The sequence below is a fragment of the Xylaria bambusicola genome (genome assembly GCF_022495145.1).
Source record: "Xylaria bambusicola strain CBS 139988 unplaced genomic scaffold F5B22scaffold_6, whole genome shotgun sequence".
Classification (NCBI taxonomy): Eukaryota; Fungi; Ascomycota; class Sordariomycetes; order Xylariales; family Xylariaceae; genus Xylaria; species Xylaria bambusicola.
This window is the reverse complement of record NW_025953559.1, coordinates 405090-429938: the sequence shown is the minus strand read 5'-3', so window position 1 is coordinate 429938 and position 24849 is coordinate 405090. Positions and strand designations below refer to the sequence as shown.

General features: G+C 49.0%; 11 protein-coding genes across 11 annotated transcripts; 7 read left to right on the top strand and 4 right to left on the bottom strand.

Moving 5' to 3' along the window:
* Positions 1–409: 409 nt before the first annotated feature.
* Positions 410–2328, top strand: F5B22DRAFT_461057 (uncharacterized protein). The gene is made up of 3 exons (XM_047972063.1): positions 410–610; positions 677–1776; positions 1843–2328. The coding sequence occupies exons 1-3, from the start codon at positions 593–595 to the stop codon at positions 1898–1900; spliced, it is 1176 nt and encodes a 391-aa protein (XP_047834168.1). The 5' UTR covers positions 410–592; the 3' UTR covers positions 1901–2328.
* Positions 2329–3015: 687 nt separating this feature from the next.
* F5B22DRAFT_461053 (A cutinase-like protein from cryptococcus Sp) lies at positions 3016–4189 on the top strand. The gene is made up of 2 exons (XM_047972062.1): positions 3016–3683; positions 3761–4189. Exons 1-2 carry the CDS (start codon positions 3108–3110, stop codon positions 3884–3886), a joined length of 702 nt encoding a protein of 233 aa, XP_047834167.1. The 5' UTR covers positions 3016–3107; the 3' UTR covers positions 3887–4189.
* Positions 4190–5067: 878 nt separating this feature from the next.
* Positions 5068–6678, top strand: F5B22DRAFT_592972 (alcohol dehydrogenase). The gene is made up of 4 exons (XM_047973975.1): positions 5068–5396; positions 5456–5823; positions 5876–5954; positions 6030–6678. The coding sequence occupies exons 1-4, from the start codon at positions 5252–5254 to the stop codon at positions 6521–6523; spliced, it is 1086 nt and encodes a 361-aa protein (XP_047834166.1). The 5' UTR covers positions 5068–5251; the 3' UTR covers positions 6524–6678.
* A 1709-nt stretch (positions 6679–8387) lies between these two features.
* Positions 8388–8776, bottom strand: F5B22DRAFT_592968 (uncharacterized protein). The gene has a single exon (XM_047973974.1). It carries the CDS (start codon positions 8656–8658, stop codon positions 8437–8439), a length of 222 nt encoding a protein of 73 aa, XP_047834165.1. The 5' UTR covers positions 8659–8776; the 3' UTR covers positions 8388–8436.
* Positions 8777–8798: 22 nt separating this feature from the next.
* Positions 8799–10152, top strand: F5B22DRAFT_592967 (uncharacterized protein). The gene is made up of 4 exons (XM_047973973.1): positions 8799–9426; positions 9549–9612; positions 9688–9720; positions 9772–10152. The coding sequence occupies exons 1-2, from the start codon at positions 8844–8846 to the stop codon at positions 9572–9574; spliced, it is 609 nt and encodes a 202-aa protein (XP_047834164.1). The 5' UTR covers positions 8799–8843; the 3' UTR covers positions 9575–9612; positions 9688–9720; positions 9772–10152.
* A 2015-nt stretch (positions 10153–12167) lies between these two features.
* On the top strand, positions 12168–13628 carry F5B22DRAFT_660491 (NAD(P)-binding protein; the record flags this gene model as incomplete). The annotated part of the gene is made up of 4 exons (XM_047980297.1): positions 12168–12748; positions 12822–13038; positions 13136–13323; positions 13366–13628. The coding sequence occupies exons 1-4, from the start codon at positions 12712–12714 to the stop codon at positions 13626–13628; spliced, it is 705 nt and encodes a 234-aa protein (XP_047834163.1). The 5' UTR covers positions 12168–12711.
* Positions 13629–14292: 664 nt separating this feature from the next.
* F5B22DRAFT_643168 (putative short-chain dehydrogenase/reductase) lies at positions 14293–15254 on the bottom strand (the record flags this gene model as incomplete). Its single annotated transcript, XM_047978225.1, has 2 exons — positions 14293–14714; positions 14819–15254. 2 exons carry the CDS (start codon positions 15252–15254, stop codon positions 14293–14295), a joined length of 858 nt encoding a protein of 285 aa, XP_047834162.1.
* Positions 15255–17905: 2651 nt separating this feature from the next.
* F5B22DRAFT_592958 (NAD binding domain of 6-phosphogluconate dehydrogenase-domain-containing protein) lies at positions 17906–19290 on the top strand. Its single transcript, XM_047973972.1, has 2 exons — positions 17906–18775; positions 18844–19290. The coding sequence occupies exons 1-2, from the start codon at positions 18225–18227 to the stop codon at positions 19256–19258; spliced, it is 966 nt and encodes a 321-aa protein (XP_047834161.1). The 5' UTR covers positions 17906–18224; the 3' UTR covers positions 19259–19290.
* Positions 19291–19762: 472 nt separating this feature from the next.
* Positions 19763–20575, top strand: F5B22DRAFT_643165 (methyltransferase type 11; the record flags this gene model as incomplete). The annotated part of the gene is made up of 1 exon (XM_047978224.1): positions 19763–20575. One exon carries the CDS (start codon positions 19763–19765, stop codon positions 20573–20575), a length of 813 nt encoding a protein of 270 aa, XP_047834160.1.
* A 1242-nt stretch (positions 20576–21817) lies between these two features.
* Positions 21818–23316, bottom strand: F5B22DRAFT_592954 (Alpha/Beta hydrolase protein). Its single transcript, XM_047973971.1, has 2 exons — positions 22269–23316; positions 21818–22158 (listed from the first exon to the last, which is right to left on the bottom strand). The coding sequence occupies exons 1-2, from the start codon at positions 23163–23165 to the stop codon at positions 21880–21882; spliced, it is 1176 nt and encodes a 391-aa protein (XP_047834159.1). The 5' UTR covers positions 23166–23316; the 3' UTR covers positions 21818–21879.
* F5B22DRAFT_592952 (uncharacterized protein) lies at positions 23317–24381 on the bottom strand. Its single transcript, XM_047973970.1, has one exon. The coding sequence runs from the start codon at positions 24252–24254 to the stop codon at positions 23541–23543; it is 714 nt and encodes a 237-aa protein (XP_047834158.1). The 5' UTR covers positions 24255–24381; the 3' UTR covers positions 23317–23540.
* Positions 24382–24849: the final 468 nt, after the last annotated feature.

Sequence of the window (24849 nt, the reverse complement as noted above, 5' to 3'; positions counted from 1 at the left end):
GTTCAGAGCCTATAACGTTTTCCTGTGCCAGTTGGCAACTGACATATCACAATGCCGTGGAGGCGCAACAGATAGCATTCTAGAAGTATTGGTTTACTTACAACTTGCAGAGAGATGGTAACTGCCAATGAAAATTTCTTCATCGTATTCTCAGCTGGAGAGTGCGAGAAAAAGCAAAAGAAGATATAGTAGAATCCTAGTCGTAAGTCTCGTCTGTCGTTTATAGCTTATTCATCTACCTATCATCAGCTGCAGCCTCCAAGACTAACGAGTCACAATCCTAAGTGCTGGAGAAGCAACTGTTGACGAGAGCACGGTGCCTGATAAGGCTTGTGCTCTTAATAAATGTAAGACGGGGAAGCTTCCCGAGAGCGACTCTTGACTAGGGTAATTCTCAACCCCGGCCGAGTGGCAACTTCAGGGGTGAGAACCCCAGCTGATGATATTGCGCGTAAGAACGCGTTATGCGACTTTATTTCGCTGCATCATCAACAAACAGCAAACCAACTTCATATTGTTGTTCCCGGTTGTGTGAACTGCATCGAAGTTGTGAGCGTCTTCGCGTGTCGAGATATACTATATAACCATCACGATGTCGGGGAAACACAGAGTAGGTTGCCATTTGTTCATCATTGCAAGTAGACAAGCACTTGTACAAAACTGAGCTCTTGAGCAGCAATCCACGGTCCTGGCCGATGCTAGTAACCGCGCCAATATTTCAATTGTACCGCCCGTTACTGTCTACAAGACACCAGCCAACAGCTCTATAGTTACTCCTATGCCCAGTTCCGCACAATTGATGGCCGTAACCGGCGCAAATCGGCCAGCGCCCAAGCCGTCGGGGCCCGCAGCCAAGCCGGCAGCAGCACCGATACCTAGTGTCGCGGGCAACGCCCCGAAAACTGCGGCTGTCGCTAGTAAGAAGCGCAAAGCTGAGACTACGTTAGAAGAGGATATCGCGGCTTACAAGCAGAACCTGGATCACATCATCAGTCCCCATGCCTTCGAAGATGACCCCATGCCCAGCTGTAACGCCGTGCGCGGGAAGATCAACAAGCTCCTCGACTCGGGCATTATGAACAAGGCGGAGTTCGCCAAGGTCCTCGGGTCTACTAACGCGAATACGCTGAACAGATTCTTACATGCAACTGGCCCAATGGGAGGCTCCGGGAGTAGCATGTACTACAATGCGTGGGTGTGGTTCAAGCAGCGCGAGTACGCCAAGATCAAGATGCCGGACGTCAAGAAGCGGCAGAAGCTCGAAGTCGACGCTGCCACTGCCGCCGCTGGGCCGTCAAATACAACAACAACAACAACAACAACAACAACAACATCATCGTCCAACGGGAACCCCAGCTCGACAGCGAAGATGATTGCGTCCTCTGTCGCAGGACTACCCGATATCAGCGGGATCCATCTCGAGGGCGAGGAAACGGACGACGTCCCCGTCTACGACACCTGCGACGACATCCGGAAGAAGATCAACGCGCATCTGAAGACGCCCGGGCTCACGCAGACGCAGTTCTGCCGGGACATCTACGCGCAACTGCGCGCGCCCAAGTGCAAGGGCATCCAGTCGAAGCAATTGGCCGACTTCCGCGCCCTGAAGGGCGCCAACGCGGGCGCCAAGAGCTCCGTCTTCTACGCTGCCTACTGTTACTTCGAGAAGCTGCGCGTCGCGCAGGGTAAGCCCAAAACTGCGCATCGGTTGACTATGGAGACCCTCTGGGCTGCTGATGGGGGCTTCGATCGCGAGAACGATCATCGCACCACTTAGTAAGTTCATTCGACAAATTGCGTTTCCCGGTTCTTTGAACGTGAGCTAATATAGTTGAACTGCAGCTTTTTTCTAGGTGCTGGAGACTCCGCGACTATTGACCAGTACGGCAGGATGGGGTAGAGCATGGTTATGGGTTCTTTTGATGCGCGGCATTGTGAACGGGAGTGTAAAGCGCTTGGTTCTTGGGTTTAGATTATGTCCGCGAGGAGGAATGCTTGGGTTTGGCGTTGCTCATTTCTGAGTTGTGAGTTGGTGTTTCGCAAGGTTCAATATCGGGACTGCACGACGTTAAGGGAATGAGTGTTAGTTGTAATTCTTCGGAAATGTCTATTCATCTGTAGGATCGGTTGACGTCAGGTCACTTCATCGGAACATTTCCTCATCTAGTCTCAAGTCCAAGGCTACGTGCTATAGGTGTTCTCAAATTCCGCCTATCGTGGGTTGGCTGAAGAACAGAAGTTGTCGTGCTTAGGTAAGTTGGTTCACTGGTCACCTCTCTTTAAGGCACCAGTCAGTTACCGCTTGCCTAATTAATGTTTTCCTATTTCGATCGCGGTCTCGTCGTTCTATCGTTTCCCCGGACTGTCTTGGCTGTCTGGCTACATAGTCAGGCACACTTGCGCATGGGAGACAATCTGAGACATTAGCCTGTCGCCTAACCTTTTTGAGCACATAATGCGAACCAATTGAGGATTATGTTGTCAACGCTGGCTTGTCTCGTGTGTGTCTGATATGGGAAAACCATCATATTATAAAAGTTTGCTTTAGCCCCTAGTCAGGCTATGCGGCAGTTATTCCTTTCAACTATCGGTTTCAACTTGACAGAACGTGGAGTTAATTTGTCAAGGCGCCAGTCTAGCCCTACTGGCAGTCCATGCAGATTCTGAGAACTGACTTACATGCCACCCTACATTCCCGAGTTCTCAAAACGTCTAGCCTTAGATAAGTTGTAGGATGGAGGTTTGAGTTTCAATTATGGCGCGACGACTGGAATCTTTTCTCCACCACAGAACTTCCAGTTGTCTTCGCGACAACTTCTGCATTTGGTATAGCAAGCTAGATGCGCTTCCATCGTTCACCTACTGGCTCACAGCAAACAATGAACGTACACTAACCTCACCGAGATCCTTATACTTAATGTGATGACGCTGATATTAATTTATCCCACTTCCACTCACTTTCGAGATCAGACGAAAATACCATATAAAGGCACCGGTGATTCCTTCCGTGTAGTTTTCTTCAAACAAGCACAAGCAGCAGTCAAGTACGACGTTCATTGATCATCCGATCTAAAGCCAACAAGAGCTTCCCACCTCTCTTTAAAGATATGATGCCTTCTATTACTAAGATCACCGTCTCTCTTCTTTCCTTGTTCGCCTTGTCCTCGGCCGCCCCAGCTGAAGACATGACGATCAAGCGTGCTGTCTCGAGTACCTGCCCATCATACACCATCATCAACACGCGAGGAACAGGTGAGCGCCAGGGCCAGTCTTCTGGCTTCCGAACAATGAACTCCCAGATCACCTCTCAGCTCTCGGGCGGCAAGATCTACAACACCGTCTACCCGGCCGGCTTCTCCCAGAACTCTGCCTCCGGAACCCGGGACATTATCGACAAGATCACGACCACGCTCCAATCATCTCCCAACGAGTGTTTTATCCTGCAGGGATACTCACAGGGTGCGGCCGCCACGGTCAACGCCATGTCGTCCATCACCGGCAACGCCTTCGACGCCGTCAAGGGCGTTTTCCTTATTGGAGACCCGCACCACAAGAGTGGCCTCGCCTGCAACATCGACAACAACGGCGGCACCACCACCCAGAACGTCAGTGGATTGTCGGCTACCTTGACTCGGGGTATTCCTGACAATTGGGTCAGCAAGACTGCTGACGTCTGTATCTTAGTAAGTCACTGGTGGCCCAGTCTCATAAAGTCTAAACTCCGCTTTTGAATGATTACTGACAATATACAATCAAAAAGGGTGACGGTGTCTGCGATACCACAAACGGCAATGGTATCAATGCCCAGCACCTCCAGTACCCCAGAGACTCTTCCACCCAGAGAATGGGTGCCTCCTTCGCGCTTGAGAAGCTGGGGGGTCAATAAAGGAGCGAGGAATTCGTCCGCAGGTCGGCGGATGGCTAGGGGCGATAGGATGGATATGATTATGATAGCGTGCTTAGTAGGAATTACACTGTTTCCACTACTGGCGAGTGGAAGATTTATTTGATACCTGTATATGTACGAAGAGCGACCGCTACCTACTAGGTTATTTTGTATAAAATACAGTCATTTTTTCAACAGGTTCGTTGCACTCCTGAGTGTAGTCCGCTATTATATTTGATGTCCGGTGCTAGAAATATTGTGTCTGTGGCATTCTAAGAGCAATAAGGCTCTTGAACTCCAAATGCTAGACTTCTTGATGTATATCAAATTTCGGAATCGGCTATCTAGCCCCCGCTAATTAGTCGTTAGATGCCGAAAGTAGCTCTCGTATCTTGTAAATTGCCCAATGCTAGAAGCATACCGTGCCAGCGCCTTGTCCTCTTTATACTAGAAAACATGCGTAGGTTTAACTATTAGTCATCAGATACTGGGTAGCAACATCAATCCACAGGTGTGAGATGTATAGTAACTCACCGAAATATATAGTTCTGCTAATCAGATTCGCGCTGTATCTATGTCTCACGATAAGACAGATGCCCCTCATCTCTATCGAGCCGCAATTGGCTGAGCTCTAGCTACCCTCTTGGTGCATTCTGCTAAGTACTTAAAATATTCTGGAGCAGGTATGAATGGTCGCCTAGAAACCGACTCTAGGGGGTATCGTAGGGTGTATATTCGACGAGCGTAGCCGATACGTATCAATACCGAGAATTCAACTTGGTGCGGGCTACATGTGAATACGTCCATTACATTCTGTACCTAGACTTGAATATGTGTTGCAACTGGCTATAGTGCTATAGTCTTTCGAAGTCAGTCATGTGAACTCTCAAAGTCTGACACACCTAATCCAGCTGTGTCCTCACGGTACCAACAGGTTAAGCCTATTTAGCATACATAGTTTTATCACGTGGTATCTATGGCCACGTCGGAGATGCAGAGGCGAGCCATATCTGACTCAATGGACCAGAGGCCCAGATTCCTGGGATCCATTAATACCCGACGCTGTGGGGTCGCCTGCATTTTCTACGTGGCTTTCTGCTTCCATTAATACTAGATGACATTGCGGGGAAGATAGAGAGATGTTGGGGAAAGTATGCTTGTGACCTCTTACTCTGCGGGGTGTCGAATCAAGGGATAGCCTACCGAAAAGCGTATGTTGCACCATGATAATCGAATGGAGCGCACTGTGAGAGCGGCTATCCGTGAAATGAATACATAAAAGTAATAGATTCCATAATCAAGCTAGATATATGATCTTAAAGTCGTACTGGTGCTGTTCGATCAATATTCTGACTCAGTGTGACCATGTCGAGCATTCCTACCACTCAGACTGCAGCTACAGTCCCCGAACTAGGAGGGGGTGTGAAGTTCGTCCATGATTACCCCGTCCCTAAGCCAGGGCATAATGAAGTTCTGGCCAAAGTCCTTTACTCGGGCGTTTGCCAGAGCGGTGAGTGATTCCGACTCTACGTAGGTGCGGTGTAGATGGCGGGACTCACAGGCTTTCAGATCTTCACACTCAAGCAGGAGTTGCGTCAGACTCCCGCGGAAATCCCATCACCAAGGTCAAGCTCCCGCACGTTGGCGGTCATGAGGGTGTCGGCCGCATTGTTGCCATTGGGCCGGGTTGTGGCGATGACATCCGGCTAGGCATGTTCGTTGGGATTCGATTTGCGAGCCGGATCTGCAGAAGGTGCGAGTTCTGCCTTGCAGGTAAAGAGCAGCACTGTATCAAGAGCACAAATCACTTGCATCACGAAGACGGCAGCTTCCAGGAGTATATCGCCCTCGATGCCGGATACCTGACAATCCTTCCTGATGATATCGATCCAGCAGTTATCGGGCCCGTGCTATGCGCGGGACTTACAACGTACAAGGTGCGGCGCTCGGCGTTAGGATCGTAAAAGAAGATGCTGACACCCAGCACAGGCTGTTAAAAACGCGAATGTCAAGGCTGGAGACTGGGTTGTGGTTGTCGGCGCAGGTGGTGGTCTGGGTCACTTTGCCGGTATGCAGTTTGATACTAGGCATATGCGTTTGACTTTCCAGAATTGTATGACTGACTGATTCCGTTCCACTCTAGTCCAATACGCCCGTGCCCAAGGAGCTATCGTCATCGGCATAGATGGTGGCGCCACCAAGGGCAACTTCGTCAAGGAGATCGGTGCAAGCGAGTACATCGACTTCACGGCGACCCCCGATGTAATAAAGAAAGTGCACGAGCTTACTGGGGGAGGTGCCACCGCCGTCATTGTCACGGCTGCTAGTGTCAAAGCATTTGAACGGGCTGCTGACATGTTGAAGGTGGGTGGCACGCTCAGTTGTGTGGGCATTCCGTCTGAAAAGGGGCACCTCTTGACGCCCATCAGCGCTATTGTCATCAAGGGACTGCATATTACCGGTAACCTCGTTGGATCGCTTAAGGAGTGTCTAGAGGCAGTGGACTTGGTCAGGAGAGGAGTTGTTAAGCCCAAGGTCTCAATCCGGCCTTTTGAAGATCTGCCAAAGATTTACCAAGAGCTAGAGAAAGGTGAAGTGTCTGGAAGAGTGGTACTCAAAATTGCCAAAGACGAATAAATCTACCTAGTTCGGTGTATAAAACGGTCACTTATCTTTAATCCTTTCCTGATTATGTGCTGGTCGCGTTTTATACTGCTACTCGTGAGGTACCAATGACTATATTATAATATTATATCTATCTATAGTTATTCAATTATCATTCTCATTTTAAATGAGATCTCCAGTACACATAACTACTGGATTTCATCAACAGCTTTGGTGGCTCTGTTTAGAAGAGAGGGGCCTTCTTGTACACACCCACGTGTTTGGGTCAATCTATCGTGGCAACATCTCCGCACATGGATCGCTCGACGGAGACTTTGCAGCGTGATGGGGTCGACTCTACTTTGTAGTCCATTGCGTGCGAAGGGTTCAGCTACTAGGTCAGCATTATTTTCTAATTGTAGGTCCTTGGCAGAGGCAGTCATAACGGTCTGGTTCCCAATCAGCATGATGCTCATCCCTCGATCCCTCTTGTACAACCTCTGGGCTTATGCACGTTGACGTATTAGACCTAGATTGCATGGCATCCATGATCGCTGCTTAGTTCCCGCGATGGGGCACCAGTCGCATGCTAGCTGGTATTCTACGCGTGTGGGTTTTCTAGATTAGCAATGACGCACATGAGTTCGTATCAAACTATGCGTAGAACGTAGGTGTGTGCTGCAGCCCAAGACGACTCTCTTTCTCTTTCTCTCTCCCTCTCTTTGCGAATCCTCTAAGCTGGAAAAGAAGGGATAAGTATATAGTTTTCATATGTACTGAGTCACTCCGAATACCAGCTTCTACGCTAAATAGCCCCCGCTGGCTGAAGACGTAGACCCTCTAGTGTATATGGTACTCTTGTATCAACTTCTTTACGGTTTATATACTGGCAACTGGTGGGATTGGACTCCAACGTAGGGTTGACGCAATGTATTACGGTCGTGAGGCCAAGCAATAGCCAAGCGAGCCCAAGGTTGGCTTGTCAACGTGAGAAAACCGTTGGGCTAGGTCAAAGGTCAGTGGATCAGCTGGATCACTAAAATCAAGGATCCCGTTGCGCTAAAATGCGAACGGCCGAGTAGCTTCAACGGTGTTCATGTGTGGCGTCTGGACTGTGACGTCTAGTTGATGTGTCCAGAATCCGGAATTCCCCAGACGGCCCTACCATTACGTGCCGCTGCGTATGAGTGAGGGGCTTGCAGGTGTATTTCAGACGTCATAAACGTAGCTTTTGTTATGCATTGCCATGAGTTAATAAGCATGTCTTCTCTCTCTCATCTCCATCTCAGCGGATTCCTTTCTTGTCTTTTCAATTGATCCAGTGCCGTGGTCAAGGCTCGCTAATTATCCAAACAACCGATCCCCAACTGTTGCCCCCTTCCTTGCATATTCGCCGACTCTTCCTTGCCACCACCCTTGGCATATCCCTGAAAATATCTTGTCAAATATGGAGGTCGAAACTCTTCTACCACAGCTGCAGGATACCCTGGCACAGATAAAATCCACATTTAGCGAGCTATCATCAACTGCGCAAAATGATGAGCTTGACCGATTGGAGCAGCACCGAGACCAGCTATTGGCGGATCTACAAGCATCATTTCAAAAAGAGAAGGAAGAGCTCGAGGCGAAACGCGAAAAAGAATTGGAGGATATAAAAAAGAAACGACAGCAGGAAGACGAGGAGCGCGCTGCACGGCGCCGACGCGAGGACGAAGAACTCAAGAAAGCCACAAGCACAGAGGACAACAATCGGCAACAGAAGTACGACAATGAGGTGGGATCTATTGAAGACGAGACGGAGCGGAAGATGGATGAGGTCGAGCAAACCGCAGAGAAGAAGATCGAAGAGGGCAAGAAGAAGTTGCACGATCTTGATGAGAAACGAAAGGTGGCGAACCCCGTACTCCATTGATGTCGGTTCAAATACTAAGGAATGATTTAGGAACTCAATCGCCGCATTGATGATCAATTGACACAGTCTTTGCCTGCCTCTCCTCCGCGAAGGAAAAGATCGAAAGACCGTTCGAAGAAAGAAGCAGGCGAGTTGTCAAGGGATAGCTCAAAAGTTCAGGAAAACGGGCTCCCCGAAGACAAGTCGCGCAAGCACGAAGATGGAGTGCCGAAAGACAAACCGAACGACCAAGAGAATGGACTCCCGAAAGATTCATCGATGAAGCGGGATGATAATCTTCCAATTGACAATTCGAAGAAGCAAGACGACAAACTTCAAGATGACAAATCGACGAGCCAACAAGATGAGGCTCTAACTGATGAGAAGTCAAAAAATCAGGATAATGATTTCCAAAAGGATAAGTCAATCAAACAGGAAGACAAGCTACCAGAAGACAAGTCGATGAGCCCAGAGGAGGGAATTCAAGATGGGCAAAAGTCTGAGAAATCTGAAAAGTCTAAAAAGCAAGAGAATGAGCTTGCGAAGGACAAGTCAACCAAGCAAGTAGATGGGTTTTCACAGGATGAGTCGAAGAAGCAAAAGAATGGGCCCTCGAAGGACAAGCCCACTGACCAAGGGGACGAGCGCCCGAAAGAGGGATCGAAGCAGCAAGAAAACGAGTCCCCGAAGAACAAGTCAAAGAAACACGAAGATGAACTCTCACAGGACACATCTGGAAAGCAACAAAATGGGCATCCAAAAGATCAAGCTGGTAGCCGAGAAGAAGAGCAACCAAAAGAAAAATCGAAGAAGCAAGAGGGCGATTCATCAAAGAAGTCCAAGAAACGAGAAGATGAGCGTCAAAAAGATAGCACCAACGGCGTCCCCACTTCTGACGGCCAGCAAAATGATGATTTGAGTCCTAAGCCGAAGAAGGATTCAAGCCCTAAATCGAAAAAGTCCGATAGCAGGTCCGCCACGCCTTCTAAATCCCGACCACCTGTTCCGAGCTCGCCGGAAAGGTCTTCCGAGTCTAAGAAAGACGGTGAGCTGCCCTCCCAAGTCGATAGGACCATTAGTTCTCCGCAGGCAGCAAAGAATCCCGCTAAGAACGAGCCACGGTCCTTCGCAGATGCTTTGAAGAGTAATATGTCTAATGGATTAAAGGACAATCCAGAACACGGAGAAAGTAATGCAAGCCACGTGGCACAGAAGCAAGATATCCCTGGTGGTAGGTGCATACCTGTATGATAGTATAGGTGATATAGCCTGCCGAATTGCACCTAAGACTGATTTAATATCGCAGATCTTGCTAGCATAGTACCAACTATTCAACCAGGTAAGTCATTATGAGTTAAGTGAAACAGACATTGTATTAACACATATGAAGCGACAGAGTCACGGAGGTGTGAGGATACAGAAAGCGAAATGAACGATAATACACGAGGTTGGAGAATCACTGAAAAACCCAATTCATTACCTGACAAAAAATCTATACCCTGTAAAAGTGAAGAGAAGAGTGACAAAGAGGTGTCACGTCGATGCCCACCATCATCTAAGTCCGCCGAATCCAACGATGGGCTATCTAATACTTATTATATACCTAAATCAGCTGAGCAACCAAAGCTGCAAGAAGAACAGACCCCCGAGAAAATCACATCGGGCTCTCAATCTGTTTCAACTGAAAATAGTAACGTGCCCGTCCCGAATGTGGAAGATTCTACGAAAAGAGAAGAGAACCAAAGGCCGATAGGCCAACCCCATACGCCTGCCAGACACAAGACAGACTCCAAACAATCGAGTAGAACTGCTGGAGGCGGTGCAAGTCCCAAAACACCAGAGAGATCACCCATCAAAAATCGCGCAGCAAGCGAATCCGCGAAGACAGATTGTCAAAGTGTCGGTATTTCATCAATATTCTAGAACCTAGTCGTACATAGACGCTAACTCGAACTCTGAAGACCCAAGGTCGACAATTCAGCCCCAAAGGCTATCAACTGCACCTGACAAGCGAAAATCAGGGCAAGAAAACCGGCCACACAATCAGATGGAATTCAGACAGCCAGCAGTTTCGTATTTCCCTGAACAGACCCAACCAAGCGATGGCAGCTCTGCCAATGTCCTAAAACAACCAGAAACTTCGGAACGACCCTCTCAGTCTCAGTCTGAATCCCCCTTTTTGACGCCGCCGAGTCCTATTCAGGCTGATCTGGTCCTGTCACTTGACAAAGATCAGCTTGATATTTCACCGAAATCTGGTACGCCAATGGGTTTTGAACATATTCAAAATTCGAATTCCGAGTTCCTCCATGTTATCGGACAACAGGGACAAGGAAAGGTCACATCCCCCCTCCCAGTGGAGAACGAGACGGTTCGCGGCGAGGACCAACTTTTTGACGAGAATAAGAGCGTTTCCGACTTGTCTGAACATGGCATGGGCGAGGAAGAAACCGAATTACTACCGCACATACCCATTGATGAGGGAGGCCAACTGGTACTACTAGAATCACCTTTCCAACCGAGATTCGATGATCAGGGGTTAACGTCATTGATAGGTGCATTGCAAAGATGGGCAATATTGATTAAAGAAATAAATGAACAGTCGGACGCGAGTATTTGTCGGCCATTATTGTTGGAATTTCCTCACGTTCAAGAGGACGACCACCTGACGGTACCAGATACTCAGACCATAACTGGAAGCAACAAACTTCGCGATAATTATCAAGAACCGCGTCCACCATCATCAGAACTCTCGATTCTCTCGGATAAGCCGACTATTCCAGCTCACGATATCGCGCATGAGGCCGAACCTAGCCTGTCGCGTTCAAGTTCGCTCTCACAGAATACAAATAGCCACTCACCCTCTACGCCCATAGCATCTCTCTGCAATAACCTTCTAACTGGCTTGGTCGGACCGAGCTCTGAAAGTTCAGAGATAGTACCCCACACAGCTGCATCGGTTCACTCTAATGCGTCAAAGCGCAAGTTGCGCAGCAGCAGCACCGAGTCACATCAACACAAAAAACAACGCGGTAGACAGAAATACAAATCATGTCAGTCGCCTGAAAGGAATATCAACCCACGAGGGCAAGTGTTTCAAAATAGTGATGAGGATATTGATATTAGGAGTTCATGGTTTAAGCATTCGAAGCGGGGACTCGGATAGGTTCATAAGCACGTAAAATAATAATGCTCAGTCAACCAATGCATAGAGCACATATTTGCAACCCCTTGAACGCTGTTGTTGTATCGACATACGAGTTTAATCTATGGGCCACTGATGCCATATAACAAGGGCAGATAAACTGGGCTTGGAACTGAGGATTCTGATTACAATGATCTACTAGGGCTGCAGTAGTCCTTGACCAACCAACTCCTTCTCGGCTGTTGGTGGCTTGAGAAGACTTTATATACAAATGATCTGCCAGCCCAGACCGCCTGGGTCTCTAGGGTCTGTTTCAAGAAGCGAAGTCTGTATAACCTCACTTTCCAATATTGCCTGCATGTCTTGGAAGGTCATGAACAGCCTGCAATGGTCCTTCGTACGGCCGAAGTGCAAGGCGAACTGCATTCTTCAACCGGTACAGAGGTTACACGTGTAACATGCCATCTCTTGGCGCCTGTCATTAGATGATAACTCCGCTACATCCGGATTCGCCATTTGTGAGCACGGAGAACGGGTTTCAATTCGAGCCCGACGATATGTCGGCAAGGGCAAAACAAGATTGCCTAGAGGTGTAGTTCTGCAAGTGAAGAAGGAAACCTGTAATGTCCCTTCACCATTCTGGTGCATGATTCCCGGTGTTTATATCTCCTATCTCCATGCAACTCTAATACGCGTATCCCCAGAGTCTTGGCGGACATTCGGCCGGCCAATCTTCGACCTCTTTACAACCCAAAATAGCGAAACGTGGGGCAGGATCCCTGTAATATGCAGTGACATGGCGATTAATTGAATTGCAGTCTGTAGCGTCCTAACCTGGTGACACCGAGTTAACGCTTCGGTGGACTGATCTAGCCCAGGTATGGCAAGGTTGAGAACATCGATGACATGGCTACATATCACCTATGCATACATTCTTACCACGATAAGATCCTAAGGCTCTCTATCGAAGTAGAGTAGATGATGTTCCAAAATAACATAAATAGACGGTGTACCGGTCAGCTCTAAGTCCAATCTACTTCAGATTTCTTCTGCAGAACTATCCTTGGACGTGAATAGTTACTGCACATCGATCTTTTCGAATTCGGCATTTAATCAGCAACTTCGACCTTTCTTGACTGAGTTGAACACAAGGCAAGTACCAAAGACTACTTCAAAACCCATACAATGGCTAGCCAAAAGTTGATAGCCCTCGTCACCGGAGGTATGGCGCTCTATATTATACCCCACCTCTACCCTTTCCTCTTTGCAACATCCGCTGATACCGGAAAGTACAGCCAACAGTGGGATCGGCTTTGAAGTAGTAAACCAGCTCCTAGCCGACGGCTCTTTCCACGTTTTACTTGGTGCACGGTCAGCCGAGAAAGGCCAGGCAGCTGTTGCAGAGCTCAAGTCTCGTAACTTGCCAGGCACTGTAGAGTTGCTGAAGCTCGATGTCGCAGATGAGAACTCAGTCATTGCGGCTGCAAAACTGGTCGAAGCAGAATACGGAAGGTATGTTACTTATGTCTTTCTTTTCCCTCTATCCTATATGCCTATTATGAATACTCTGTTCTATCCATTTTCTTAGGATTTTACTAACAGCTTCAAGACTCGATGCATTGGTGAATAACGCAGGTATTGCTGGTTCCCAGGGGACCATTGCCGAGCAAATGGTCGAGTGCTTTCGCGTGGCCGCAGTAGGAACCCAGATGATGGGTGATTACTTCGCCCCTCTGCTCAAGAAGTCAGTGGGGACTCCCCGGCTCGTCAATGTTACAAGCGGTGCCGGGTCCATAGGTAACCGAATGGATCCTAACGGGTTTGGAAATTAATTCCCAGTGATCCCATACCGAGTGAGCAAGTCTGCTATGAACATGGTCTTTGCTGGTCAGTACCGGGGTTTCGAGGGCGATGGCTTCAAGGTTTTTCTGTACGGGCCCGGACCGACTGTCTCAAGTTTGTCGCCGAGCAATGCTCCCGGTCCTGGAATGAAGCCGACCAGTGAAGGGGCCAAGCCAATTGTCGAGATGGTACAAGGGAAGCGAGATGTAGATGCGGGCAGATATGTCGAATATGGGTATGAAGGCTCATTCCCTTGGTAAGTGGCATATTAATTATTGCCCAGCAGGTTTGAAGAATGTCAAATGATAAACTTCTAGGCTGAAGTAACTTACTGTACATATAACAAGAGCAGAGATCTGGGCTTGGAACTTAGAGCTATTCAGATTACAATGATCAACTAGGGCTGCATGAGTTCTTGACCAACTAACTCCTTCTTAACCGTTGGTGGCTTGACTCGACTCTATATACAATTGGTCTGCTAGCCCAGACCGACTGGGTCTCTAGGGTCTGTTTCAAGAAGCGAAGTCTGTATAGCGTCACTTTCCAATATTGCCTGCATGTCTTTGAATGATCATGAACAGCCTGCATTGGCATTTCGTACGGCCGAAGTGCAAGGCGAACTGGATATTCAGCTGCTATCATCTTCAAAGAACGAGCATATTTGTATTCATTGCAAAGCAATCAACGTATACCAAATTAGCTATATGTATCCTGCTGTTCATTATTACTTAAACTCAAATTTTAGATGTATAAAAGTCCTAGTTTGGTGGTCCCGGAGATTGTGAAATGGAAAACGGAGGTACTGAAGGACAGCTTACGGTAAAAGACGTCTTGTTCAGTGTAAATGTATGATCATTCAGACTACGACGTCGATTATGAATAGTATAGTGCACAGAGCGATAGAAACACTAAACTCGACGTAAATTATAGATTTTCCCCCTTGCCATCTTGCTTAACCACTTCCTCGAGACCTCTCCCCTTGTTCACCACCGACTCCCACAAACCTCTCGGCAACAACCAACTAAGATATTTCACAACAGTTGCCGTACCGCCACGCCAGGTGACGCCATTTTTGCCACCTATTATGTCGTCGATCAGTTCACGGGCTACGACATCGGTCTCAACCGCGCCGGGCTTGTGCGTGCCTTTCCTAACTTCGTTGACCTGGCTGCGTATGTTCGTGTAATACGAGCCCACAGGCAAGTCCAGTTCCCCAGCACGCTGGTGAATAGGCGTATTCACAGCACCCACGATGGCCGTGATGACGCGCACACCTAGAGGTGCTAGCTCAGTGCGCATAACTTCCGACATTTGCTTAGCGGCTGCTTTGGAGCTGACGTAGACGCCTACATAGCGAACATAATTGAGTTAGGGGTTACTCTCTATACGGATTCATCCTTGTCTTTCGAAACATTGACTGTGTAAGAATGATATGGGGAGTGCGACTGACTGGACCAACATAACGGCATTTCACCGGCGATAGAACCGAGATTGGCCACGCAACCTTGTGCTTTTATCAACAAAGGGGCGAAGGCTTGCGTCACAAGCATAATGCTCCACACGTTGACGTCGTAAAGACGTTTAGCTTCATCGATATCGACGTCGAGAAATGGGCATACGAAATCTGCGCCGGCGCTGTTGATCAAGATGTCGAGGGCGCCGTAGTTGCGTTTGTGAACCTCAGCAATACAAGCGGTAATAGAATCACGAGAAGTAACCTCGAGCTCCAAGACTTCGATGTCGTTCATACCTGCGAGCGAGGCGGCTTTACTCGTGTTTCGAAGAGTTGCGAAAACATGATAGCCTTTTGTAACGAATTGCTTTGCTAGTGTTGATCCAATGCTGCCATCGCTACACCCGGTGATGAGGACTGTCTTCTTGGCCATGGTGAGTGTCCGCGGGGACCGTTGAATTCTATGATTGAGGCAATTGGTCGATTGTACAATGTCTGCCTAGAGGAAATAGAATAAAATTACTGCACACATGGGATTCCGAAGCAAGTGTAGTATCAGCAGAGCGCATTCAGACCACAGCGGGACTCTTATGGAATGACGGACATCGTGTTCGCGGTGTAATAAAGGCTCCGATACATTAGTCCTATTTCAAAATATTAGAAATTCAGAAGTACTTGTTTGTTGTATTTCAATAATAGGCAAAAAATGAACCTCAACCCATAGGTAGTGCCCCAGCGCTCACCCAGAGGCTCAATTATCCTAGCGTATATCATCCAAGTTCCCCCGATTCCGTTACTGTAAGCGTTGCTGCGTGGGCCAAGCCACTAATGCAAGGTCATCGATCTTGCATCTGCGGCTCGACTCCTTTCCGCTCATACACCATATCCGGAATAATCACGCCGAGTCCGTGACCTTAACATACGGCAGCAATAAACCCTGGGCCTTCTATGAATAATCTCGTAGGAGAATGGTAGGTTTCGAGGTCCTACATGATCACATTCACCGTAGGTGAGATAAATTCTACATACCGGCAGTAGAGAACAATGAGGTCAACGAAAATAATAAAAGCTTGCGGTAGGACGTAGAGTGGAAGCTACTTACAATAATCTGCTATAGCTGCAAAAGCAATGAAGTCCTCTAGTCAGGCCCCTTCCTGATCTTGGTGGCCGACCTTGACATACAATTAGACTACCTTCCTAACCTTCGACGCTTCTGTATATGTTACATATAAAAGAAATTTACATAATTCACTTTTAGTACGAAATACAAGTCTAATAAGGGATCGTTTGGGAAGAATGAGCCTGAACCCGTGGCCGACTCGCATGTGAATATATCAAGGTGTTTAGCACATGTAATGACGCATGCTATAACTCGTGATGCCCCATAAGCTTATAAATACTCATCCAAGTTCCGCCTCTATGTGACACAACTCGATAGTGACGTTCTCAGATTTTGGTTAGACTCAAAAGTAGAACGCTAAACAATCACGTCGTGCTCAATGAATACCTAACATACATTAAGGTAGAACCCTTAGTCTCTCTGCTAACTAGAGCCTTCGTTCGTGATAATTCGATTAAGCGCGTAGACCACCACCATAAAGTCGCGTTAGTTTTTCCAGGTTATACAGTTTAGGCTTGCCCCATGCTCTAGCAGCAACCGAACACCGGCCTCGAAGTCTATATCGACAGCCGTATGCAGCGGAGTGTTGTGATCGTCATCGTATCCGTCTACCAGAGCTTGATCGCCCATGTAGTGCTGGAGCAGACATTTCAACACGGCTTCGCGGCGGTGTGCAACGGCGAGGTGTAGAGAAGTGCGGCCCTGGTGGTCTTGCTCGCCTATGCGAGCCCCATGTTGCAGGAGCATGTGCACAACGTGCTCATGCCCACCGATAGTTGCGTGGAGTAGCGGCGTGAGGCCGTCGCTATCTCGCTCGTTGCAGTCGCTCTGATGCTGCAGTAAGACATGGACAATGCGATCGTACCCTTTCTGTGCTGCAAGGTGCAAGGGTTTCTGCCAGCGTACATCATCTTCTATCTCTTTGGCTGTAGATGGGTTAGGTAGCAAGGACGCTACTGGCGTCTGTGTGTGGGTACCTAGGCTCGCGAAGCTACTTTTGGTACCATTTACAGGTAGGTCTTGTGGCCTTGGCCCTGAAGATTGAAGGTTTGACGAGCGAGTCGATGTTGATCTGTGAAACGGAGCAGGCGTCTCGGAAATACCATGTTCGGGTAATGCTTGATGATGGGACACTGTTCGGGTTGTCGAGGCGCTGTAGGTCGCAGCAATCCGATCCTGACCAGGCGATGACCCGGCAACTCTAGGCAAGTTGGCGACAGCCAATAACGAATCATTAACGCTCAACAATTCCTCGTCGTATTTTATATCAACATCGAGCATGGTGTAGCCGCCAAACAGGCTCAGCTTGGAAGAAAAGAAGCATTCGCCCGTTCTCTTAGATGATGTAGTCTCTTGTGATGGGATTTGTGCATGTGTCTGTGTCTGTGTCTCTATCCCCGGCGAGGGGTCGGAACCAGCGCCGTTGCCATCCCCCACTACGGAGGGAACTGCGGCGTTCTTGTTCAGCTGATTTTGTTTCCCTGGGAGATAAAAAAGGACCAAGAAGTCAGTCTAGTCAACCAAGCAGCCGAGAGATTTCACGAGGCCGTTAAATAGCTAGGATAGTTGCGACCTACATCGGAAGCGGCGCTGTGCGTTTCGATTCTGGACACGACGCCTTGCTAGTGCCTCCTCACGCGTAGTCATCATCTCCATGGCGAATAGCGCTAGATTGAGAGCGTATGACGGAACGCACGAAGTGTATAACGTCAGGATTCTTAAGATGTAATCAAGGGTCTTCGACGAGAGACGTGGAGGACACTAATTCACAGTCAGCAGCCATATCCTCTATTCCGATGCAGTTGGACTGATTTAGGCGAGCTACATGCGGCACAGTCGGCACAGCTGCCCATCCTTGCCCTTAGGGCGCATGCTCAATTGATAGGTGAGATATACACCACAAATCGAAGTGCAATTTTCAGTCATCGTTAGAATTGAGAATCTATCGTTATATGGTAAGTTTTGGTGAAGTTGCGTCGCTCGGCCCCGGATCATCGTCCGAATTGCGACTCGCAGTGAAGTGACTCACTACATCGAGGAGCAGTCGGAGTGGAGTCCCGAGCGTGCCCGAGTGCAGCAACCCCTTATTACCTAATGTAAGAGTAGAAACACAGTCCGAATCATGAGTACTTATATCTAGACCATTGAGAATTCAAGTGATCGAATTTCAATCTAGGACAGGGCTCTATAACTCGGGGACCAGTCTCGCCAATTACCTACAGGCAATACCTTCAAAGCACTAATCAAGCCAGAGACGGATTCCCATCCTGTTGGACGTGCAACATGGCTACTCCATCGCTACGACTCGGCTGGATTGGGCTAGGTAGCATGGGCAATGCCATGGCGAAGAATATCCATACCTACTTACAGTCACGCCGTGGCACATCTCTTTGCTTCTACAACCGTACCCCATCTCGTGGAGACGCACTGGAAGCTCTCGGCGGCGAACGCTGCGCGTCTGTGCCAGAACTAGCCGCTCGCAGCGACGTAATATTCATCTCCGCAAGCGATGACGCGGCCGTGCAGTCAATCGTCGAGCAGATAATCTCATGCGGTTCAGAACTAGCCACAAAGATCATTGTTGACACCACAACCATCCATCCTAACACAACCAGGCAAATCACAGAAAGTCTAGCAGCTCAGGGAGCGCAGTTTGCAGCAACGCCTGTTTTCGGCGCGACACCAGTGGCGGAGCAGGGCAGGCTTCTTGTGGCGTTTGCAGGGCCAGAAAGTGTGTACCAGACAATTGCGCCGTTCCTTAAAGGTGTGATTGCCCGGGAAGTACTTCAAGTAGGAAAGGAACCTGAGAAGGCCACGCTACTGAAGACAACAGGGTATGTCGTTGCACATCAGCCCAAGTGAGGGAAGGCCCTTAGAGACCAATATTCTAACCTCGTTTTAGGAACTTCATGATGGCCGGCCTCATGGAAATTATCGCAGAAGCCCACGTGTTCGCTGAGAAGACAGGCCTTGGTGCTGATGTACTAGAGAGGCTTCTAGAGCTCAACTTTGGCACAGTCGCGCACTCCGACTCGGTCAGGATGACGACTGGCGTCTATATGCCGGGAAAGGGAGAGGCACCTTGGTCTGACCTGAACCTTGCGCTTAAGGATGTCGGACATGGAGTCGACAGCGCGAAACAAGTTGGTGTAAGCTTGAAAGTCGGCAACACGGTATTGGAGCATTTGAAGAGAGCTAAAGCGTACTCGGACGAGAATGGGCAACGCCCTCTGGATTCTTCATCATTATACGGTGTTGTGCGACAGGATTCAGGACTTGACTTTCGTACAGAATACGTCAAGAAGAGAGATCAATGAACAATACAATATGAAATTCATTTTCGTTATGATTTATGCCAACCATCATTGATTAAGTGTTTTTAGACGAAGCAAAGATGAGAATAATTAATTGCGCCCGGTGAGTGATTTGAAGTTTAAACCGAATGTTCAGCACAACAACCCGCCCTTGACTTCCACACGCTGTGAATACCATCTACGTATTCATGCGCATATACCGCGGCTAGCCAAAGAAACATTATATATACTCCCATGTGTCCAATTTCTGAGAAATCCTAAGCTCTTACGATGATTGAGGGTATTAATCATGGAGGCTCGTTGTCCATGGGTATACTCGTTATCCTCGGTGCCGGGTCGGTACCGTCATCGGCTCCGCCCTCGGATCTCCGGCATTAGTCTCCATCTGCGTCGTTATTCCCGCTGCGAGCAATTTGCTTTCTGGACTTTGCCTTTCCTGTATTTTTCAGTGTCTTTGCTCGATTCCCGTTTCGCGTTGTATGATAAAACTACAGATACCAGGACGCCATGGATATGAAAAATTATAATCAGGCCATGATTGCCACATATTCCCGTCGGACGGCGGTGGAGAGCTCGGCGTACATGCTGCCTCTTATCCAGCCGCACATGCGCATACTAGATGTGGGCTGCGGACCAGGTACCATCACGCTAGATCTTGCGGCTCTTGTACCGGAAGGGAGCGTGGACGGCATCGACGCCAGCGACAGCGCCATCGAGAACGCACAGGCGTTATGCAAACAGCGTGGGATCGCGAACGCAACGTTTGTAGTGGGGGATATAGCCAAGCTGCCATTCAATGATGATTCCTTCGACATCGTTCATGCGCACCAAGTTCTCATCCATTTACCGGGCCAACACGGCGAACCTGGCCCAGTCTGGGGGCTCAAAGAGATGCGGCGAGTATGCAAGCCCGGAGGATTCGTCTGTGCGCGAGAAGCGGAATGGTCCTCTATCGTGATATACCCGCGTATACATGGTGTGAAAGAAAGTCTCGATGTCCTGTCGAGGCTCGCAGACCATTCTGGAAAGATCATTGCTGGTGGTCGAGGGAGGGAGTTTGCTCGCAGGGCGGGATTCAGTCCCGAGGCAATCACGGCTTCTGCTGCTTGTGTCACGTACACGAATTCGGCTGATCGTGCCTGGGCGGGACAGAATATGGCATTTAGATTTGATGCAGCGGCGGACTTGAGGAAAGGGGTGGAACTCGGGTTCGTGACTGAAGAGGAGGCGACGCGTATGCCGGCGGCCTGGAGGGAGTGGGCGGAGGCAGAGGACGGCTTCTATTCGATGCTTCATGGTCAGATTGTGTGCACAAAGTGAGCCAGTAGCGCCAATTATCGGTAGTCAGGGCCTATATATTGGTCAGTTTGCCACTCGTGCCTTTCTTGCAGTCCAGCCGTATCTCCCAGTGCCACCTAAGGTTCCGCAGATATGGTGCTAGATTCCCATCGAGGTCGTGAGTTGTGTTCCGTGGGATCCCTGATATCTCGCGACGGTAATAATACAATGCTAACATTCTCCATCGCGATTCTCTCCCCGAGAGAGAGGCCGCAGCAAACGCAGCGGTCCGAACCTTAAGGGCTTCATGCTTCAGTCCATGACCTAGGAGGTAAGTACCTACATACTTCCCTGTTGCATCGGAGCATTCAGTATATCCGGGTACCTGCCTCAGGTGTTGAGGGCCTTCGGAGAGCGTAACACAGGTGGAAGGAGAAGGAACAAGGCAGAAGACAGCGCAAAGGTTTAAAAAAAAGGGACACCGCACCTCGGACTCGAACCGAGAATCTTCGGCTTAGGAGGCCGACGAGTTAACTGTGAGTTGGCGTTAGCAACTTCGTTCCATTCGGGCACGGGGGCTGATTCTGTGACTTGCCCATTTCTCTAGTACGGCTGGTGGTTGGTTAGGTGGTGAATCATGCTGCTATTGTCATATATAAGATGCGGTGAGGACTCTACGCCGAGAGGCAAAGAGAGACAAAGACGATTGGTCATCTCTCCCTCTCTCCCTCTCATAGCACCGGAGAGCTAGCCGCCGTGTATCCTCCTTGCCTGTGCGACGAACGAATCCATTGGCCTTGGTTGGCTGTCCCGACAGCATCTCAGTTGCCAAAGCGTTTGCTGAATATGAGAAGTGACGAGAGAAGCCTGCACTCATCCGCTCACTCTACCCACCTACACCTACACCTACACCGCTACATACAGACTGAGAAGCAGCTTATATTGATTCCCCGGGCCACTACCATAGCACCTATACCTGGGTCAGCCTCCCCAAGACACATACACGCCTACTAGGTACTCAAATGAGGATCAATGTATGTAGGTATCAACCTACCAACCTACATAGGTATACACTACTCGTAGGTGAATACATATGGCACCTACATATGTAGACACACATGGCTGTGATATTGAACATACGCCGCTGACCTACCAGTACCTAATTCTTTCTCTGACCCTTTGCCAATTTCACCTAATCACTAGTGACACACATTTCCATTTCCCACTCTGTAGACCGAGGACCTGTCTGAAGACACACATATAGGTTAAGACTAGTCAAAACGACACAAAGCAAGACTCTATTTATTAAGCGGTATTATCAAAAGACGAAGTGGAGTGACTTTAGATTACAGCGTCTTGAAAAAAGCCAGGATCGCTTCGATCACCACTTCTGGCTTCTCCTGTTGCACCCAGTGTCCAGCACCATCCACCAGCGTCGTACCCCTAAAGCACCCTGCTTTGACCGCTTTCGCATCTTCGTAACCCTCGAGAGCCCCGGGCTGCTGAAAGTTTCCCCAGTCCTGCTTCCCGCTGATAAATGTGCATGGAACCTCGATTTTCTTGCCAGCATAAAGAAGCATGTCCCGGGCTGACTGCGGCGTCGAGGCTGTTTGTGCACGATACCACTACAGCAAGTCTGAGTTAGCCATCCCTGTAAGTGAGCTCGGAACACATAGGCCTCGAGTTTATATCGCCGGTTTTCTAGCCGTAGAAAGAGACGATTAGAGTTACTCACGTTAAGTGCGCCTTGGAACCCCGTACGTTCCCACTCCTCGCAATACACTTGCAGATCATCTAGGGACAACCACTCCTCGGTCTTAGAATAATCTTCGCCGACCATATTCTGCGCAACTGCGTCCGGCATCGACTGGTCTTTCTGCATAACATAATACTCAGGCATTACCGCTATTGCCTCCGCGCTCCACTCCTCAAGCGGATGCGGATCATTCTTAGCCCATGCTGCAGACTTCAAGTGGAAGTAGCCACGCAGGAACTTCTCCAGTCCCTGGGGTGGACTGTCCCACTCCGCCGCCCCCTCGGGAGTTGAATTATACCACTTGTAATGTTTCCGCGGCGGGTTCAGCTTAGCTAATTCAGCCTGGATGTCAAGCTTGGTCCTCCCAGGTCGGTCCCCGAGCCGTGGTATTGGGACCGCGTGATGGGGATGCGATAGCTGTACCGTCGATTTAAAAACGTCCGGGCGCATGAGCGCCGCCATGGCCGAGCTAACACCACCAAAGTCGTGCCCTACGATGCTGAAGACCTCCGTGTATCCCAGCCGATAGACGAGGCAAACCAGATCGCGCACCAGGTTCGTGAAGACGTAGTCGTTTAGCTCGACCTCATGGAACGAACGCCGCGGCCATCCCGTTGTGCGACCGTATCCTCGCTGGTCCATGGCCACGCAATAATACCCGGCCGCGGCGACTGCTGGCAGCACTTTTCGCCATGAGTACGCGAGCTCCGGGTATCCGTGGCAGAATAGTACTAGCGGGTTCCCGGACTTGCCGGCCTTCAAAACGTGCCAAGTGAGGCCGCATGAGTCTTCGCACCCGATGTAGTCCTCCGTGATGCCGGCCGGTAATTTCATAGGCGGCAGCTTCTCTATCGATCCGCTCCAGCTTGTTTCCATATTGAATCCCTTGTTATGAAAAAGTCTGTATAATGAATAGTTAGAGATTCCAAGGGGTAGTCTAACATCCGAGGGGGCATCGTGGAGTTATTGGCTACCCCGCAAAGGGTAAAACCGGTATCTCAAATGATATCATTCGTCACAGTTTCCTCATCTGTTCAATGTCAGCTTTAAATAACTCTCGCTCAAAAAAAATGGATATAAATGTATATATCTATTCTTCATTGTTGGCTATCATGTTACTACTGAACACACGAGAATTGCCTCAAGTCCCAAACAACACTCCCCTCAGGGGGAAAGTCTCAATACCCCACGGCCATTAATAATAATATACCGACTTATTCCGACACTCAGTCGGTGGCTACTATCTCACCATTAACGGCAACAGAGGCATTTAACCCGCAACATTTTATGCGCGTGTACATACCCGTGTACCTTAGTATCGATAGCCACGTAGAGATCGAACAGATCATCAACCGACTGAACGATCTTAGCATCCCTCCTCATCACCGACAGCACGCTCGCCCCAGGGTTTTTGGTTAATCTGGAGGATATGTAGTCTTCATACGTCAGCAGGGCCTCCGCCCCAAGGCCCCTTAACACAGAGACCCACCACTTCTGGTGTCTCGGCGATTCCAGCTCGGAGAGATTGTGCAGGAGCTTGGCTACGTCGATACTATTGCGGCGGAGTTCGAAGGCTTTGGCAAACTCGTGCCAGATGTTGTCCCAGTCCCAGGCGAGACTAGCTACTTCGTCTTGGGCGTCTGATTCTTCACTTTCGCCTGACGCGCTGCTGTCGTCGTCGCCTTCTTGAAGTCTTAGACGGATCAGAGAGAGGAATAGCACCTCGACGACATCGTGGGTGATCAATATATCCGGTCCGCAGTGTAGAGCTGTGATGGCTGTCTCCACGCCCGTCTCTGTGTTCAGCTGGCATTTCCAGCACGCCGATTCTAGACCGAGGCCCTCGGGGATAGGTGTCTCGTTGCTGTAGGACTGTGCTTCGTGGCCGTGGCTGCGGAAGAACGCGACGAGTTTTGGGAGGGCGTCATTTGTTGCTTCGCAACCGCAGTTATGTCTTGGTGTCATTGCGGGTAATCGAGTATGATTATTGTCCTAGGCCTAGCCTGTGATTGAAGTTTATATGATCGTACATACAACAAATCATAAGAATTCAGCGAGAAAATATAAATTCAAATCTAAAGGTGTTACTTCATGCCTTCGTCAAGATCACATTTTATAAGATATTAGACAGAGGCCTATTGTTGCTTAAAGACATTGTGGAAGTGGAGATGTGAACTCTTTCCTTGCAGTTTTGCCATTGTCTTGTTCAATGGTAATTGTCTTCATTCAACTCATTGTTAAGGGGGTGTGAAAGCCGTCTCATTGTAAGTAGACGCTCCTCGTCATTAGCGGGAATGAATGTGCATTTGGAACAAAGGTGAAGTGGAAGAGAATTGGCCAACGCTTTATGGAATATGTTGCATTGTTCACCTTGCCCACCTTGGGATTCTAGAGTCCTGGGATAAGCTTCTAAACTAGGTAGCGACAGTTTGACAAGAGGCCATGTCGGGATAATACTTGCGATTTGAACAGTGAGGTTCATACATTTATAGGGGGCTGTGATACGAGTTAATGTTGTAAGGTGAGATTAGTTTAATTGGTTATCCCTAAGTATGTGGGT